This window comes from Ceratotherium simum, chromosome 1, assembly GCF_057802395.1.
Source record: "Ceratotherium simum simum isolate JZ-2026a chromosome 1, ASM5780239v1, whole genome shotgun sequence".
Classification (NCBI taxonomy): Eukaryota; Metazoa; Chordata; class Mammalia; order Perissodactyla; family Rhinocerotidae; genus Ceratotherium; species Ceratotherium simum.
In genome coordinates, this window is record NC_141900.1 from 104,982,877 (window position 1) to 105,003,619 (window position 20,743).

At 39.2% G+C, this 20,743-nt stretch overlaps 1 protein-coding gene across 1 annotated transcript in view; it reads left to right on the forward strand.

Annotated features, from left to right (window-relative positions):
* Window positions 1-20,743, forward strand: part of GALNTL5 (polypeptide N-acetylgalactosaminyltransferase like 5) — a 51,462-nt gene that overhangs the window by 15,437 nt on the left and 15,282 nt on the right. Inside the window, exons 4-5 of the mRNA XM_004430771.3 lie at window positions 731-853; window positions 16,244-16,493. Of these exons, the coding sequence (XP_004430828.2) occupies window positions 731-853; window positions 16,244-16,493 (373 nt within the window). The remainder of the gene's footprint in view (window positions 1-730; window positions 854-16,243; window positions 16,494-20,743) is intronic.

Here is a 20,743-nt window from a genome sequence, read left to right on the forward strand (position 1 = left end):
TTTGCAGACATCTGAGCTGAGATCCTGCCCCCACCTTGCAAGTGAAGGTGGGCAGCCTGCAGTCTGCCTCTGAGCAGGACCCTGGTACTCTTTTTAAAGACAAAGAAGGAGATCCCTCCTTCTGCCAAGATTACAATGAACCTGCTTCTGTTGATCCCCAACTTCCTGATCCAGAATCCTAGGACTTAGGAATTTATACTTCTGAGGCATCTGTATCCATCTCACCTGAGCCCAGCCTTCTTTATCATCATCACATTAACCTCCAAATATTGAGTGACTATTAGGTACCAAGCTCAGTGCTGAGTGGGGTATTTCTTCCTCTCACTACAGCACTGCAAGGAGTGTGGTGGATATCCCTTCTCACCAACGAGGAAACTGAGACTCGAGTGGTCTGGTAACTTGCCTAAGAGTTACTGCCAAGTTAGAAGCACAGTTGTTAGTAATAAAGTCAGATTGCTCCAAGGCACCATAACTCATGTTTTTTCTATTAAAATTTTAATAGTGATTTATTAAAATAGAAGTATTTCGCTAGAAACATAGAAGAATATTTACAGTTCATTTCAATGCTGAATCACTTTTCTTTCTCTTTCTTACATAGGATAGAATTTTCTTTCTAAAGTTAGAACATTTGGAGAATAGCATGACTTTTAGGAATCAATCAAAACTGTGATAAATTGTTTTAATTTCTGTAGTTATTGTCCGTAAATAGTCGTGTTGGATTTTTTTCCAGATGATCTGAAAGAAAAACTAGACTATCACCTGGAATTTTTTCGGGGGAAGATTAAATTAATAAGAAACAAAAAGCAAGAGGGACTGATTCGAGCAAGGCTGATTGGAGCATCTCGTGCTTCAGGTATGAACTCAGGACAACGACCCAGTGTCTATGTCACAGAGATCTTCCTGCCCATGCAGAAATAATCGTCATGGAGGCCCTGTATGTCTCCAGAGACAAAAACAGAAGAGTAGAAATATATTTCCGCCATGTGAGTCTTTAATCTTCTTTTGACTCTGAAAGTGTTCTACTTCAAAATGTCAATTTATTATTTCAAATAGAAGATATTCTTTTGCAGGGGCCGTAATGTCAGCCCCTGTCACAAGATGAGTTCCCCCAGATACAAACTCTGAGATGGAGTTGTACATGCAGGGAACCCACTGGGGTGCTCTTGGGAATCATGTCTGTAATGGAGTGAGGAAAGCAGGACGTTACGGGGAGAGTGGAGCTGTGGTGCAGCTGCCTATCCCACAGGAAACTCTGCCGCTAGGATGGGTGGCAGCTCAGGGCCTCCGGGAAACAGAGGCCAAGATGAAATGAGAAGAGAACAAGTTTACTAGGAGAAATGTTTGTGCAAGATAAAGGGGAGAAGGAGAAGTGTGGGCCAGAAGCTTATGACCTGACACCTGTCCAAGGACAGAGAGAAGGAAGGAGATTTGGGTTGAAAGAGCTTCAGTCTACTCTTTGGCTCTCAGAAAGGCTCCCTTGGGCTAGTGGGGAGCCCCAGATCACCCGTTAGAGAAGTCCTGCATTGGGCCCAAATGGTGCAGCTCTAGTCCTCTCCCCTCCCATCTCCCTCTCCCCCTTTTGCCCCGCCCCCCCCAACACACACACTGCTTAGTCATTGGCTGGGAGCCTCTGGGGAGACTGTGGCCTTGGTGTGAATACTGCAGTAGATCCCAAAGGTTTGGAAGCTGTCAGACCCACTCCTCACAGCAAGTTCTCTTAAAGGGAAATCTGAGCTCCCTGAGCCACCAAGAGCAGTGCAGAGAGGTCCCACATCCAGGTAAGAGGACCAGGCATGGATGAGGACACCCCCTGCCCCCTGGGGAAGGGGCATCACCTCCACCCAGGGCAGTTCCTGGGGAGGGACTCAGCTGTGAGCCACCAGCAGTCAGCACTGCTGGGAGATGAGTCCTGAGGGGGATCTGAGCCTTCCAACTATGAAGCTTCCTGGAAACTTGAATGGTCAGAGGGTTGTTTGCAGAATATTAAACTACAACCAAAGGAGATGGGTAATGTTCAAGGGTATTTCATCAGACCACGTTGCAATCTGATAAAACCTCTCTGTTTCTTAGCAGAGGCACCTCCTTACTTAGTAGAAAGCCAAGTAAAAGCAAAATTCAGTTCTCTTTTTCTATGTTGGCCTGATCAATTGAGACATTCTCTTAACTACACAGATAATACATATTCATTGTGCAAAACACAATACAAACCACTAACACAGCATAGTGTGTGTCTTTTCAGACTTTTGTTTTTATGTATTTATATACATGTGTATATGTATGTATATACACACATGTACACACATACATACACATATACATATCTTTAAAGATTTTTAAATGTATGGAATCATACTATCTTATTGTCCTGAGACTTACTCTTTTAATTTAATTTTAATGGTTTGGAACGGAATTTTTTCCATGACGGTACTTAAGACTTACCTCAGGTTTTTTTTTTTAATTTTATTTATTTATTTTTTCCCCCAAAGCCCCAGTAGATAGCTGTATGGCATAGTTGCACGTCCTTCTAGTTGCTGTATGCGGGACGCGGCCTCAGCATGGCCGGAGAAGCAGTGCGTCGGTGCGCGCCCGGGATCCGAACCCGGGCCGCCAGCAGCGGAGCGCACGCACTTAACCGCTAAGCCACGGGCCGGCCCGATAACCTCAGTTTTTAATTGCTGCATAGTATGACATTGCATATGGATTCCATAATGGATTGTGGTAATTTGTTTAGCCATTTTTCAATTGGTGATTTTTATTTTATACTGTTACTCAAAAAAAAAAAAAAAAACCATGCTGCACTGGCAATTTTTGTAATTCTTGGCAAATGTGTGCTTGTCCCTATGGGATAAATTGCTATAAATGGAATTGCTGAGCAAAAGGGAATTCTTATTTTAGATTTTGATGGATACTGCCAAATTGTCCCAAAAACGACTGTACCAATTAACAGTCCCATCACAGGGTGCAAGAAGGCCTTTTCCCTGGAGCCTAGCCAGCACTGGATATTACCAATTATTCTAATGTTTGCCAAAATGGTCAAAAAATTATATCCTTTATTTTCTTGGCATTTCCTTGATTACTAGCATTGTAGAGTATTTTTAAAATATTTTTGTAGGTTGTTGATAGATTTTTCTGTGAATTTTGTCTGTTCACATCCTTTGTCAATTTTTTGATTGGGTTGTTTGTATTGTTGTTATTGATTTCAAAGTGTCCTTTATGATACAAATCCTGTATTATATACACTGAGGATATCATTCCCCACTCTATGGCTTATCTTTCCATCCTCGTTGATGGTATCTTACGTTGAACAAAAGTCTTTAAGTCTTTCAGTTCACCAAAAAATCCATTTTCTCTTGCTGGGCACAGAGCTAGACTGAACTTTCTAGCCTCTCTTTCAGTAGGAATGGCCTTGTGACTACCTTTTAACTGCGGGATTTAAGTGCAAGTAATACATGCCATTTCTCCACCAAGGCTTTTAGGAGGTTGATTTGTCCCCCTCCACACTTTACATCCCCTTCTGGCTGACAAGGGTGGAGATGACTAAGTGACTTTGGAGGCCATGAGGTTGAAGATGGAAGAGCCTCCATCAGCCTGAATGGTTCCGTGGAGAAGAGCTCCCCTCAATCAGAAACACCTGCCTTGGACTACTAAATGAGGAGAAATAAGCTTCTATTGTGTTTGAGCCGTCATACATTTTGGAGTCTTAGTATTATAATAGCAACTAGCTTTAACTTAAATAGTAAGATAATCAGATTTATCAATATTTTTCTTTATGATTTTTGTGTCTTGTTTAAGAAATCCTTCCTTACTCTGAGATCATGATGATAGTCTACCTTTTAAAAAATTTTGCTTTTTACATCTTTAATCAACCTAGAATTGATTGTTTTGGGAATGCTGTAAGGTAAGAATCTAATGTAATTTATGGATAACCAGTTGTCCCCACACCATTCATTGAATAGTCCACTCTGTCTCCATGGATTGCAATGCTACTTCCATCACTTGTATCTATATATTCCTGGGTTTATTTCTGGCATCTCTCTTCTGCTCTATTATTGTATTTGTATATTTCTAGGCTAGTCACACCCTCTCTTGATTAGTATAGCTTGATAAGAAGTTTTTATATCTGGTAGGACAAATATTTCCACTTCATTCTGCAAAATTGTCTTAACTAGGATCATCTTATTAAGTTCCATGAAAAATCTATTGAAATTTTCATTGCAATTGCATTGAGTTTATAGTAAAATGTGGGAGAATTTACATCTTTCTGATGATGTCTTCCCACCCATGGACATTTATTCAGATCTGCTTTCATGTTCTTTCAATAATGTTTTATCATTTTCTCCATAGATGTCATATGAAAAGATTTATTCCTGTTTATCATGATTTTTTTTAAATTGTGATCTTCCTGTTGTATTTTCTAATTATCATTGGTATATAGGAATGAGATACTTTTGTTTATTTGATTTTATAACCAGAAGCCTCCATAAACTCTCTTAATTGTTAATGGTTAGTTGGTAGAGTCTCTTGCATTTTCTATCAACTGAAAATAGACAATTTTTTCCTTCCTCCTCTCTAACGTTGACTAGAAGTGGCGATAGTAGGCATCCTTTCCTTATTCCTAACTTTAATGGGAACAACTATACATTGTCACTTAAATATTATGTTTACCAGTATTAGTTTGCTAGGGCTGCCCCATAACAAAGTACTACAAACTGGGTGGCTTAAAACAAAAGAAATTTATTGTCTCACAGTTCTGGAGGCTAGAAGTTCAAAATCCAGGTGTCAGCAGGGCGGTGCTCTCCCTGGAAGCTATAGGAGAGAATCCTTCCTTGTTTCTTCCTAGCTTCTCATGGTGGCTGTCAATCATCACCTTGCTGCTGCATTACTCCAGTCCCTGTCTCTGTGGTCACATGGCTTTCTCCCTGTGTGTCTGTCTGTGTCCAGAGCAACCTCTCCTTCTAAGGACACCAGTCGTATTGGATTAAGAGCCCACCCTGCACCAGTAAGACCTCATCCTAATTAATTACATCTGCAATGACCCTATTTCCAAATAAAGTCACGTTCTGAGGTACTAGGGCGTAGAACTTGAATATATCTTTTTGAAGGACAAAATTCAACCCTTAATACTACCATAAAGTTTGTGTTTTTTTAAGGAGAAGGAGTAAAGAGTCTTATTAATTTTTTATTTTGAAAATTACCAAACACACAGAACAGTTATATAAACCCTCCCCTAGATTCACTAGATGTTAATATCTTACAATACCTACTCCGTACACACCCATACTCTCTCTCCCTCTCCCCCACCATCCTTACACACACACAGACACACACACACACACACACACACACATTGCATTTAGGTTTATAATTTTCTTTTTTTTCTACTGTTTTCTTATACTTTGTTTTACTAGACACATAGAATGAATTGTATGGTTTTCCTCTTTTCTGAATATCTACATAAAATAGATTATCAGTGTTTGGAAAGTTACATAAAATTGGCCTATAAACTGTCTAGGCACTGGTACCTTTTTGGTTTTCTCTTTAATCCAGGTATTTTTTAAGAAGTCAATTTTAAAGTTTCCAAACATAAGAAATTTTTTAAATTGTCTTTTAATTGTTGACTACTAGCTTAATTGTATTGTGGTTAGAATCTGTGGTCTGTTTTGTTGAGATTTCCTTGTGTCTTAAAGTTGGGCCGATTTTTCAAAACTTCTATGTGTATTTAAAAAGAATGTAAATTTTTTCTGTTTGGTTGTAGGTTCTATATGTATATCATTTTGTTGTTCAAAGATTCTGTATTTTTATTCATCTAATTTGACTTTAATAAATTTCTGATAGAGTTATATTAAAATCTTCAACTAAGATTATAGATTTGTCCATTCATTTCTTCTTGTAATTTTGTCAGTACCCGCTACCTATCAATCTATCTATACTTGCCTGCTGCCCACCTCCACGCCGTGATGCCGGCTCCCTGGGCCAGGCATTGCTCCCAGCTTAGAAGCTGTGGGATCCTGTGGTGCAGGCAGGTGAGGCAGCAGCTGGTGACCCATCATTAACTCATTCATGTATTCACTCATCCAAACAAGGATTTATGTAGTGCCTTCTATGGGCTGGCGGTGCACATTTATTCTTTTTTCATTTTTATCAACTCTGTTGAGATACAATTTACATAAAATAAAGTGTACCCATTGAACACGGACATGGGTTTTCATACAATGTTAATGTGTGCATGCACATTTAGAGTTGTGTTGCGCTCCGAGGAGTTGACATTTGCACTATCATGAAGGGACTCTCTTTATCTCTAGGAGAGCCTTCTGGATCTGTTCCCTCGCTATCACCTCTGACCTCCCCTTCACTCCACCAGAGATGCAGTGACCTTCTCGCTGCTGCTCAAACACACCACGTATACTCCTATCTCAGAGCCTTTGCACATGATGTCTTCCCTCTGGAATGTTCTTCTTCCAGGTATCATGACCTGCACCTCACTTTCTTCAGTTCTCTGTTCGAATGTCAATTTATCAGAGAGGCCTTTCGAAACCACACTATGTAAGAGAGCAAGCCCCTATCCCTCTTGATCATCCTTACTCTCACTGATATTTCATTGTGGTATTTATTGCTGCCCGTCAACTTGTCTATGTTAGTGGTGCTGCCGGGGTGACTACTGAGGTTGCCCAGAAATTGCAGGAGCTGAGACAGAACATTGTGCTGAACTCTGTGCTGTGCCGAGGGAAGGAAGGAAAGTGACTGAGATGGGGAGATAACTCCATTAGGGAGAATTAGAAGGTGGGGGGGTTTGCAAAATGGAGAACAGGTGAGAAAGATAAAGCTATAAGCAGATGGCATGAATCTAAAGGAACGGGGATTTTTTTGCATGGAGCAGACATGTTATGGTTCAGAGGTAGCCATGAGTTAGGAGGAAACACTGATGTTGCCCAGGACCCAAGGACTCATGCAGTTTGAGGAGGAAGAGGAACTTTCTATCAGTAACGATGCTGGGGAAGCAGCATGTTCTAGGGAGAGTCAGGGTTCACATAAGGCAAGAAGGCTGTAGGAGAATTTTGTGGAAAAAAATAGTGTAGGGAAATATACTTCAAATGAGGGCCCTGTGGAAAGGGTAAGAGGGGGGTCCACGGTGGAAGACAATGTTTGGGGGAATAAATACAGTGCAATCTGGGAGGTGAGAACGCAGAAGAGGATCTTTCACTGAATTAGCTCGGATGGTCAGCAAGCGGCCAAGAAGGCAGAGCTAAGGGGCCAATTTTAATTGATGTCCTAAAAGAAAAAGTTTAACGAAATCTAACATGGCATTGAGGACTTGCATTGTTGCTTGACATTCACATGGAATGAGAGACTGTTCTATTGTCTGGTGTGGTAGACAGAATAACGCCCTCTCCCAAGGAGGTAGTCCTACTCCCTGCAACTGTTACTATGTTACCTACGTGGCACCTGCGGTTAAAGTTAAGGGCCTGGAGATGGGAGATTAGCCTGGATTACACAGGTGGCCCACTCTAATCACGTGAGCCCTTAAGACTGGAGGACCTTCCAGGCTGTGGTCAGAGAGGCAGAGAGATGTGTGTGAGGACTCCATCCACTGAGGCTGGCTTTGAAGACAGAGGAAGGGAATCAAGGAATGTGGGCAGCTTCTAGAAACTGGAAGAGGCACAGAAACAAATTCTCCCCTAGAGCCCCCAGAAAGGAATTTAGCCCCGCCGACACCTTGATTTTAGGAAGGAAGACCTGTGTTGGACACCTGACCTACAGAACTGTAAGAGAATACATTTGTGTTGTTTGAAACCACTAAGTTGTGGTAAAGAACACTCACATGTCTAGAAAGAGACCTCTCTGTGGGTGGTTGACCTCGAGTTGGAGGGTGGTAATTATCTGACTTCCTGGCAGTTCACCTGCTTCTGGAACTGCAGCTGCTCAGGCTGACCAGGAAGTTTTGCAGGTGGGAGCAGAGAGGCCGTGGTTTTGGGGAGAGGAGCCCTTGAGCAGAGCTCTCCAAAGGCAGCTGTGCAAAGGGCAGTGGCTGACTCTCCACCACAAACATCAAAGGGAGGAGACACAGGACAGATAGTGCAAGGAGCACTGGATTCTGAGCCAGAGCCTTGGTGTCAGGTTCTGTATGTGCCAATTACTAGCTATGGGATCTTGGGCAAGTCACTTCTCTGAGCCTCGGCTTCCTAATCCATGATATGGGAACAATGATATCTAACTAACGTGGTTGTTGCAATGATTAAATGAGGTAATTACAAATATTCTTTTTTTTAGCAGTAGGAAACAAATGCTTATTACAGAGTGATTAGTACAAGTAAATAAATAATTAAAATATAAACGTTGAATGCATATGCTTCAAAATGATAACAAAATACATAAAATAAAACTAGGAGAAATACAGGGCAAAAAAAATTTTAAATATAGAACATTTTTATTTGGAAAATGTGGAAAGGCTCTTAGCGATTTTAGAACTCATCAGCCTCTTTTCCCAGTTAAAGAAGCTAAACTCCGGAAAGAGCAGGGACTTGTTACAGGTCACATGACTCAGGACTCAGACCCACGATTCTGATTTCCATTGCAGTAGACAGCGTCATCGCACCACCAGGTTATGGGAACGCAGCTAATGAACAAAAACGAGAAAGTCAAATAGTATACTCACTTGACTGCTTTTTACAAAATCCAAATGGCTGTTTAACATTTATAGTGTGAATTAAATGGAAATACTTAGATATTTCACAGAAGTTGATCATACACTTAAGCACAAAAAGATTCTCTGTAAATTCCCCCCAAATAGATTTTGCACACCACATTCTTAAACATCAACACAAAAAAATTAAAAGATATAGCCATAACATAAGGTGTAGGTTAATAAAAATGAAAACATTTTAAGACCTTAAAAATGATTGTTTTAGAAACCAAATCAAGGGTATTTTAATGTTATTTAGAATAAATTAAATATAATGTGTAATGTTTAAATGTAAAAATATATAAACTAACCAAAGAAAAGCAGAAAATAAAATAAGAAGAGAAAGAGACTGAAAATGTTAAGAGTGCAATGATACAGCATTTGTTGTTTTTCAAAAACAGGGCAACAAAACTTGCAAACCACAATCTCCAGAGAAATTGTGCATAGATTGCTACAGAAACGCAGAGAGTAAGTTTCTACACAGGGAAAGACACTTAGAGCACCCAACTTTTCACTTCAGTGAGCGATTGAGTTCTTTTGAACATTCCACAGATATTCTTTGGGAGGGAGTATGGAAAAGATCCTTTATCAGGCAGATTTGACCTCACGGGCCTCCACTCATTTTAGGCCTTAAAGCGAAGTTGGCTTATTCTGGGAAGACCCAGGGTTTTTGGGTAGGACACAGACGAATGTGTAACAGATTATCTCCATAAACAACAAATAGCACAATCCTTTCTATAACTACTGAGGCCCACAGAAGTAGCACAACTGCTCCATTTCCTGGCAATAAACTTGAGATTCCTACAAAATACTCTTGTGAGTGTGGGAATCAGCCAAGAGGGACCTCAGTACCCCTTTGTTCTCATTATAGAATATAAATTTCCCCCATATAATGCTTTAAGATGAGTGAAAAACAATCAAGTTTTATTGAAATGCAGGTGCTAGGTGGCTTGTTCCCACAGGCTTTAGTTAGTTAATTCAGCTAGTTAATTTCAACTAATGCTCAGAAAAACTTGATATTATTTTGCATGTAGTATAATTTTAAATTATTTTGTGATTTATAATATTACATTTGTGATTGTGGGGGAAGAGGGAGAATCCTCTTCTGCCCTTTCCCTTAAGGTTCTTATGGCTGGCCAAATAATTAACGACAGGTTAGCAGGAGAAACTAATACCAAGTTTAATAACATGTATACATGGGAGAAACCAGGGACACTGCGTTTCTCAACACAATAGCAGAAATTTTCGTCCTAAATACCATGTTCAGCTAAAGACAAAGGAGGATCTTGGGGGTAGGAGGTGTCAGTTACAGGAGATTACCACCAAAGCACTGTAAACAAGGGTAAGGTCATTATACAGATTTAAGGCCTCACTTTCCACATTGATATGTTTCTAGAAATGAGGTCATCCCCCCTCTTCCCAATACAGAGAGGGAGATACCTTTACAAATGGAGATTTCCCTTATAAATGTAAATGTTTGTCTGGCAACTCCTCGCAGGGCCATCCAGAGAACGTGGCCAGAGACACAGAACTTCCGATAAGATAGGCTTGTTGGTGCCTTTTCTATTGTAACATTTTACATTATATTACAGATCTTCTATGTCAAATTCTTTAGGCAGTTAGTGGGGGAGGTCAAATGTCCGTCAGAGAAAACAATCAAGGTAAAGAGAGATATTTCAGGGTGGCCAGATCTTGATCTCCCATATGGTCTTTCTGGGTCATTCAAATTGTCAGAGTTTAAAATATTTAAATCTTTAAATGCCATGTCAATGCAAAATAACCAATAACCATTCTATAGATGAGAGAAATAAGGTGAGTTTACTTGAGTCAAGACTGAGGATTATAACCCGAGAAGGCCTTAGAAAGTGTTCCAGAGAAGCATGGTTTTCAGTACAGTCTTATATCTTTTTGGAACAAAAAACATACATTAAACACACCAAGGATACATTTTTATCCAAGTTTCAAAGAGGTATTTAGTTGCAAATTAGCAGGTCAGCATGACCCTGATGTCAGGAAGGGAGCCAATCCAGGTGTTACCAAGAGGGTGTAGGAGGGGAAGTATGCATTCTTATCTTAATGGAGTGCATTCTTTACTTTAAAGCAGATGTACAATGCATGTGTGATAGGCCATAAATCAGGCTTTTCAGTTCAAGCCAAATCAATTTTAAATCCGGATAGTTCAAATAGTTTTGAACCCATATACCTCAATATGTGAAAATCTCTTATCACAAGGGTACATCATATGTGAGAGAGAAGGCACCATCAATCAGCATGGGAGGAAAGATAGTCTTTGTTTTTGTTGTGGTGGTGGTTTAATGGTGCTCAATTAGTTATCTGGGAAAAAATTTAATCTTCATCTCATACCACAACCCAAATAAATTCTAGCTGAATTAATAATTTTATTTTTTTAAATCAAACCATTAAATTATTATAAGAAAATTTTAAAAATAGAAAAAAAACCCCAAAAGATTAATACTTACCTGTTCTATGAATAAAGAAGAAATTTCAAGTCTTAAAACCCATAGATTTAAAAGTTCTCGTCACAAGAAAAAAAATTCTGCAACTATGTGTGGTGATGGACGTTAACTAGACTTATTTTTGTGATCATTTTGCAATATATACAAATATTGAATCATTATGTTGTACACCTGAAACTAATATGTTTTATGTCAATTATACCTCAATAAAGAAAAAAACCCAACAGGAAAGACAGAGCTGACTACAAAGAATGAAAAACTACTGTAAATAAAAAATGATAAAATTAAATAACAACAGACTAGGGAAAATAGTACAACTAAGATAGAAAAAAAATTAATATTCTTAGTATGTATAATATATATACAAAGCCTTTAAAAAACCCCCATGACTCCAATACCTAAATGGGCAAAGGGTATGAACATTTCATTTACAAATGGCTAATCACCTGAAAAAAGTTCAACCTCACCAGTAGTTAAAAAAAAAATGTAACCAGATTAGTTATTTTTTTATTGAGGTGAGAGGTACATAACATGAGATTATAGTAAACAATTCAGAGGCATTTAGTATAGTCACAATGCTGTGCAATCACCACCTCTATCTGGTTCCAGAACATTTTCATCACCCCAAAAGAAAACCCCATGCCCATTAAGCAGTTTCTCCCCATTTCCCCTTCTCCAGCCCCTGGCAACCACTAATCTACATTCTGTCTCTAGATTTACTTATTCTGGATATTTCATGTTAATGGAATCATACCTTTTGCTTCTGCCTCTTTCATTTTTCATGATGTTTTTGAGATTCATCTGCCTTTAGCATGTATCAGCACTTCATTCCTTTTTAGGGCTGAATAATATTCCATTGTATGGATATTGGCAATTTGTTTCTCCATTCATCTGCTGATGGATGTTTGGGCTGTTTCCACCTATTGGCTATTGTAAAGAGTACTGCTAAGAGCATGTGCATACATGTGTTTGTTTGAGCTCTTTTGAATATGTACCTATGAGTGGAATTGCTGGGTCATATAGTAATTCTGTTTAACTTTTTGAGGAGATGCCAAATGGTTTTTCGTAGCAGCTTCACCGTTTACATTCCCACCAGCAATGTACAAGAGTTACAATTTTTCCACATCCTCACCCACACTCGTTATTTTCCGTCTTTTAAATTTGGGTTTTTTTTTTTAATTCTAGCCATCCTAGTAGATATGAAGCAGTACCTCCCTGTAGTTTTAATTTGCATTTCCTTAATGACTAATGATGTTGAGCATCTTTTTATGTGCTTGTTTGGCCATTTGTATATCTTCTTTGGAGAACCAGATGTTATTTTTCACCTATCAAATTAGCAGACATAATTTTTAAATGTTAATGTTATATAACATTATAGCAGCTATTTTAAGTGAAATATGCAAAGTGTTGAACAGTGTGTGTGCTGCCAAGAGTATGAAAAATTATGTAAGTTCAAAATGGGACTCTTGTTAGCTCAGTTTTGATTGAGGCATGAAGACAACAGATGTATATTCCTGAGTAAGTTGTCAGACACACCACCACAAAGAAATTTCAAAATACATATCTGAGAATCAATGAGATAACTCAGCCTCGTTGAGTCAGATTATTAGACTTAGAGAGGATTTTTGGAGAAAGCTGCTCACTGAAGCCTGGTGAGAGGGACTTGATATGAGTTTCCTATATTGGGGATTAGGCATATTCTCAGACACCAATACAACAAAATTAGAAACACCTTGGGGGTGAGGAGAAGTGAACTGATGTTGGCTTCTGCATGGGAATCAAAAGGACAAAAGAAGAGCTGTAGCTAGCTGCAGAACTGAGGACACTTGTTTCTGTGTTAGTAGTCTTGGGGCCTGCTCTGGTTTGTAACCAAGGGCAGGGAAAAGACCATTCCTCCCTTTTTTTTTAAAGGAACAAAATAAAGTTGTTTTTCCTGTCATTCAAGGAACCGGTAGAACAAATACACGTGCACATTCGCTTATCCGTGTAGACACTGTTTTGGATGGATAGATAAGAAACCAGTGATATGAGCTGAGGGATAAAGGTTATATAGTTTTTCATGATTTCAAATTCTGTTATGAATTATATACGAGAATAAGTGTATTTTATAGTAAGATTTGGAGGGTGTATTCTTTCTTTCCAACGTGACGCTTTCTTTTTTTCTTTTTCCCCCGAAAGCCCCAGTAGATCATTGTATGTCATAGATGCACATCCTTCTAGTTGCTTTACGTGGGACGCGGCCATGAGGCCGGAGAAGCGGTGCGTCGGTGGGCGCCTGGGATCCGAACCCGCGCCGCCAGCAGCGGAGCGCGCAAACTTAACCGCTAAGCCACGGGGCCGGCCCAACATGACTCTTTCTTTCCTAAGGATTTTAACAGTTTTGTTGAGATATAATTCACATATCATACAATTCACCCATTTAAAGCATACAATGCAATGTTTTTTTGTATATTCCCAGGGTTGTGCAACCATCGCCACCACCTAATTTTAGAACATTTTTGTCCCACTACAAAGAAACCCCATACCCATTGGCAGTCACTCGCCATTCCCCCTCATCCCATTCCCCCTCCCCTCCATCACTAATTTAATTTCTATATACATAGATTTACCTATTCTTGACATTTCATTTAATGGAATTATACAATATGGGGTCTCTTGTGACTGGTTCCTTTCACCTAACATAATGTTTTCAAGGTTCATCCATGTCGTAGCACGTATCAGTACTTCATTCCTTTTTTACTGCCAAATAACATTCTATTGTGTGCATAGACCAAGTTTTGTTTATTCATCCCTTGATAGATTTGAGTTATTATCACTTTTTTACTATTAGGAATAATGTTGCTATGAACATTCATGTACCAGATTTTGTGTGATACTGAGTTTTATTTCTCTTGGGTGTATGTATACTACCTAGGAGCGGAATTGTTGGGCTATGTGGTAACTCTATATTTAACTTTTGGGGAACTGCCAAATAACTTTTGAAAGTGGCTGCAACGTTTTACATTCCCATCAGCAATGGACAAGGGTTCCAATTTCTCCATAATCTCTTCAACACTTGCTATTGTCTGCCTTTTTGATTATAGCCATCCTAGTGGATGTGAAGTGATATCTCATTGTAATTTTGATTAGCATTTCCCTAATGAGTAACCGTGTTGAGCACATGCTTATCAGCCATTTGTATAAGTTCTTTAAAGAAATATCTATTCAAATCCTTTGCCTATTTTTAAATTATTTGTCTTTTTATTATTGAGACGTAAGAGTTCTTTATATATTCTGGATACAAGTCCTTTATCAGATACGTGATTTGCAAATAATTTTCACCCATTTTGTGGTGTTTTTTTCACTTTCTTGATGGTGTCTGTTTAAGCACAAAAGTTTTTCTTTTTGATGAAGCCCAATTTATCTATTTTTTCTTTTGTCGTTTGTATTGTTGGTGTCATATCTAAGAAACCATCTAAGCCAGGGTCATGAAGTGTATGCCTATGTTTTCTTCCAAGAATTGCATAGTTTTAGCTCTTACCTTTTTAGGTCTAAGATCCATTTTGACTCAATTTTTGTGTTTGGCATGAGGTAGGGGTTCCAACTTCATTCTTTTTCATGTGGATATTCAGCTGTCTCAGGACCATTTATTTATTTATTTGTATTTTTTTGAGGAAGATTAGCCCTGAGCTAACATCCGATGCCAATTCTCCTCTTTTTGCTGAGGAGGATTGGCCCTGGGCTAACATCCGTGCCCATCTTCCTCTACTTTATGTGGGATGCCACCACAGCATAGCTTGACAAGCAGTACATCGGTCCACGCCCGGGATCCAAACCTGCGAACCCTGGGCCACCAACGCGGAGCGTGTGCACTTAACCACTATGCCACTGGGCCAGCCCTTTAGGACCATTTATTGAAAAGACTCTTCTTTTCCCATTGAATTGTCTTGGCACCTTTGTCAAAAATTAATTGACTATAGATGTTTGATTTATTTCTGCACTCTTAATTCTATTCCTTTTGTCTATATGTCTATCCTTATGACCATATCATATTGTTTTGATTATTATAGCTTTGTGGTAAGTTTTGAAATCAGGAAGTCCTTCAACTTCGTTCTTCTTTTTCAAGATTGCTTTAGCTAACTCAGGTCCCTTGCATTTCCATATGAATTTTAGGATCAATTTCTGCAAAAAGAGCCAGCTGGGATTTTGATAAAGATTGCATCGAATCTGTAGATCAATTTGGGGATTATTGCCATTTTAACAATATTAAATTTCTGATCTAAATATGGGATGTTTTTCATACTTTCATATGATTTTATGTTGGCTACAAGAAAAAAAAGCCTAAATTCTGTACCTGAATTTTGAGGTCCCTTCCAATTTGAGCCCATCTAATATACTTTAACAACACATGATCTTTATTTTGGCCTTGCATTTTCCTGTGTTCTCTAAGCAGAGTAGACCTTCATTAAATCTTGAACTCAAGAGCAAAAATAATTTTGCATCTCTGCATCCCAAGCACCAAACTAAATACCTAAGAAGGTATCCTCACAGTAAACATTTGGCCTTAGATCAAGGCCAAGCTAAAATTATATATATAATTTATAATAATATATAAATATATATATATTTTTTTTGGTGAGGAAGATTGTCCCTGAGCTAACATCTGTGCCAACCTTCCTCCATTTTGTATGGGACGCCGCCACAGCACGGCTTGATGAGCAGTGTGTAGGTGCGTGCCCGGGATCCGAACCTGCAAACCCCAGGCCACTGAAGCGAAGCGTGTGAACTTAACCCTTACGCCACTGGGCCGACCCCTAAAATGATATTTTTTAGTTGAAGGCCAGCTCAGTTCCCCTCCTTCTTCAGAATCTTCCCCAAGCCGCTCTCTAACCCACAGTTCACAGCTTCTTCTGAACATCTATGGCACATGAGCGCCTACATTTTTGGTACAAAACAAAGTATGTGTTTCTTGTCTCCCCAATGAAACCGAAACCACCTTAAGAGCCAAACACGTACTCAATGCTCGACAAATACTTGTGTTGAACTTCGCTGTGTGTTGTTGGACGTTTCATCCGTGTGCTCTAACGCTAGTCTGTTCCTGCCTCAGGGGATGTTCTGGTGTTCCTGGATAGCCACTGCGAGGTGAATAAAGTATGGCTGGAGCCCTTGCTGTACGCCATCGCCAAGGACCCCAAAATGGCAGTGTGTCCTCTGATAGATGTCATTGATTACATGACCCTGGAGTACCAGCCCTCTCCTGTAGTAAGGGGAGCTTTCAACTGGCATCTACAATTTAAATGGGATAATGTTTTCTCTTATGAGATGGATGGACCAGAAGGACCCACTAGACCCATCCGGTAAGATTTCTTCTGATTATGGAGATATAGCGTATGTGTGTTGGGAACTGTGAAGAAAAAAAAAAGGAAGCTTTCAGAGATTATTCCTTCGATTTCTTAGGCTTAATGAAGAGAATTTTGTTATCTATCTTGTTTCTAAAAATCTGTAATAATAGAATTTGGTAGGTTTTGAGTTTCTTCAATTGAAAATGAGCATCTCACCCCAGCTCAGAACACCACCATGGTTAGTATCTCTCTGATTCCAGATGTCCATTTTAGAACGTGGTTTTGGTTCTCAGGAGCAAGTTGTATGTTGATCAATGAACAAAATAGCAGCTCTGTGGATAGCCCAGAAAAAGTAGGTATCTTGGCCAAATTCATTTATAAGATACTTATCCAAGTGCTTCCATCTGTAATTTTATGGTTGAGATGAACATGATTTTCCTAGATTATTTAGTCTTGGAAAATGTATTTCTAAATGTGAGAACAGTTTGAATGTTGTGACTCTTAACTGCATTTATGAGGCTATTTCTGAAGAGACTTCCTCCAGGTCAGTCCTCACATTGACTGATAACTTTGACACCAAGCTCACTTCTCTTCTTTTACTGTTACCCTCTTTGTTTCACAAACCAAATGAGTAAACTTTCCAACACTATAGCCTAGCAAGTCCTGGATCTTCGCCTCTATTCTAATTTAGCTAGAGCTGTATGATCTTGTGCAAGTTACTTAAACTCTCTGTGCCTTATTTCCTTATCCGTAGAGTCTGGAGAATAATAATACTTCACAGAGCTGTTATGAGAATTAAATGACTTAATATATATCAAAGCTTAGAACAGTATCTGTCCATAGTAAGTGCTATATAAATGTTAGCTATTTTATCATTGTTAGCTATTATTATTCCTACAGCCATATCCTGCACCTTCATCTTCTAAATTACCAGATATCCGTCTCTTGGGCCACAACGTAGGAGCCTCCTGGCTTTTTCCTGCTCTGCCCCAGCTACACCTACCCTTGGACAGCATCAAGATCTCCAGTTCTTTGATTTCTCCTTTTACACCTCATGGTTTTCTTTCTTCTTCTGTTGTTTAGACTTTCTGATCTATAAATTCCCTTTTCTGCTTTCCAATATCTTCAGCTGCGGCATCCCACTGTACTTCTGCGCCCTACAGCGCAATAGCACCCCGCAAATCTCCACCTCTGGACCAGTTCCACCATCTGCTTTCTTTGTTCCTTTGTTCTACACATTGATGGTCTCCAACCTCATGCTGCTCTGCAATCCCTTTATCTACGCATTCCCTGAAGTGAGTATCCCAAACCTTTATTACTTCCCTTAGTCCTGATACCTGCCCCTGCGCCGACCCCCTACTCTTAGTAAGCAACTTGGCCTCCTAATTCAAGAATGAAATAAAGGCTAGCTAAGAATTGGGAGGAATAACTGGGAAATATTTACTACTTTATGCTAGAACTATAATGTGATATTATGCAGCCATTAAGAACGACCACATATGAACGCTGTATCGCCGTATCCAAATCTCCACTGCCTACTCTAATCCAGTGATTACCCAGCTCCCGGAGAACCATCCTTATGATGACTCACATCACCTCTGTCTATCTGTCTCCCTGGACCAGGTCCTCATTGCCCCAGGCTTAGACTCTACACCATAAGGGACAGTCTGGCCTACAGGCCCCCCTCCCTCATTCCAGTTTCTCTGTTGCTACATTAATTTTCTTAAAATCCTATTTTTCACATGTCACCAATCTTGCTTATTGTCTTTCCATTGCCTTTAGGATAACATGCAGATTCCTTCACGCATCTTCCACTGTGTATGACCCTGATCTTTCCTCTGCTCCAGCCATTACTTGTTAGCTGTTTAGGACTGCCATGTACAGCTGCACAGGCTGTGCACTGCACATTTGCAGGAAGCACTGTTCACAGAGGCTATAGGTGATTAGCATCCCTGGGGTTGTGCATTAAGGCAACCCTCAGCTGGGCCAGTTACCTCTCTCATGGTGATGATAATAATAATATCTACCTCTCTAGATTATTGAGGGGATTAAATGCGCCAATACTTGTAAAGCATATAGCTTAAGGCCTGACAAAGAGGAAGTCATCAGTATAACGGTAGCTGTTGTTAATGTTACAGACTTCAGAATGAAAAAGAACAAAGATATACTTCATTTAAATAAAATGTAATATGTAAAAATCTTCATTTACTCAAAAATAACAAAAAATAAAGCATCAGTATTTTGAGTTCATTTCAAAATAATTTAAAATAAAGTTCCTTTTAATAAGAAGTAGCTGTCGGGGCCGGCCCGGTGGCTTGGCGGTTAAGTGCGCGCGCTCTGCTGCTGGCGGCCCGGGGTTCGGATCCCGGGCACGCACCGACATACCGCTTCTCCGGACACGCTGAGGCGGCGTCCCACGTGCAGCAGCTAGAAGGATGTGCAACTATGACATACAACTATCTGCTGGGGCTTTGGGGGAAAAAATAAATAAATAAATTATTAAAAAAAAAAAAAAAGAAGTAGCTGTCATATTCCATTTACAAAAAAATTAACTAATTTTTGTAATATTTCCATATGTCACATATCAAGTATTTTCTAGGCTCTAACAACAGGGAAATTGCATTCTTAATATTTAAATGCTGAAAAGTAAAAGTTTGGAATTCTAATACACTGTTAGTGTATATACATTTGTACGTGATTTTGCAAACCATTTGGCAATATAAATTAAAAATCTTATAAATGTTCTTATTCTTTAATGCAATAATTTCACTTCTTGGAATTTATCCTTAAGAAGTTAATGAGAAATACGTACAGTCATGTATATTGTATCAATATTTATATCAGGAAGAAAATCAAAACAACAAAAATGTTCAGTATTGAAATGGTTAACAAGGTGTATTTATGTTTTGTGGAATATCATATAGTTAAAGTTTTTGAAGGCTAATTAACTAAAAAGGAAAATTCTCACAATATGTTAAATAAAAACTCAGGCCATAAAAAACTTATGTCAGTATGATACGAAATTGTGTGATTATACATGTGTGTGTATGTGTATATATATATATAGAATATATATTATACATATTATATGTGTTATAATATAATTTTAATATATCAATTATAATGTATAACAATCTATGTAAGAAAAATAGGTTGTTTTAAAGAGTTAAAAGAAAAAATAAATTTTAGATATTAGCCATGGTATTAATTAGCATTCGTATCTGAAAGTACATTTTTTTCCCCACTTTCAATAGTTCTAATGACAAAAAAAAAAAAAAACGTAGGTGTAATGAGTTTTGGAAAACTTAGAACAAGCAAGGAAAATTGTGGCATTGCACGCACCCCATGGTGACTTGCGCTCCCGAAGAGAGGACAAGCAGGGTCACCACTACCAAGGGACATGCTGCTTCCGCTCCACCCAGGGCCTTGTCCAAGGACATATCACAGCCCTTTTCACTTTCTCCCTGCTGTCTCAGAGCTTTGCCCGAGTTACCACCACTACCCAACACTTCTGCCACTGAGAGACACATACACTTCCCAGGGATTTCAAGATTCTTAGGATAAAAGCTTTCTCTCTTGAGAAGAAGGTGTAACTTGAAATCTTTGAGCTGCATATATTTTTGCCCTATTTTCAATGGCACCTATGGCATAACTTTAAGAACTGTTTTGTGAAATTACTTAATGTCTATATTTAACAAGTATTTGTTGAGTACCTATTATGTGCCAGGCAGTGTATTGACGATAGAAGACATGATCTCTGCCTTCAAATGTGTGTATTCTAGTGGGAAGGAAAGCAGGTAAAAATATCATTCCAATATAATGCAATGACAGGGGAGTAAGCATTTTCTACAAGGCTTTCTGGCCTGCCTGTAATCATAGTCTTCTAGTGTACCAGACAGGACGCACACCCTCCAGTGTACCAGACAGGACGCACACCCTCCAGTGTACCAGACAGGACGCACACCCACCAGTGTACCAGACAGGACGCACACCCTCCAGTGTACCAGACAGGACGCACGTCATCCAGTGTACCAGACAGGACGCACACCCTCCAGTGTACCAGACAGGATGCACAACATCCAGTGTACCAGACAGGACGTACATCATCCGGTGTACCAGACAAGATCACTTCTATCAGAATACAGACATGCTGTTATTTCTCGCAATTAAAAAAAGAAAATAACCTTATTTTATCAGCTACCTCTCTTTTCGTTTTCTCTAGACAGCCCTTAGAAAGAGCTGTCTGTGTCACTGTCTCCAGTTCT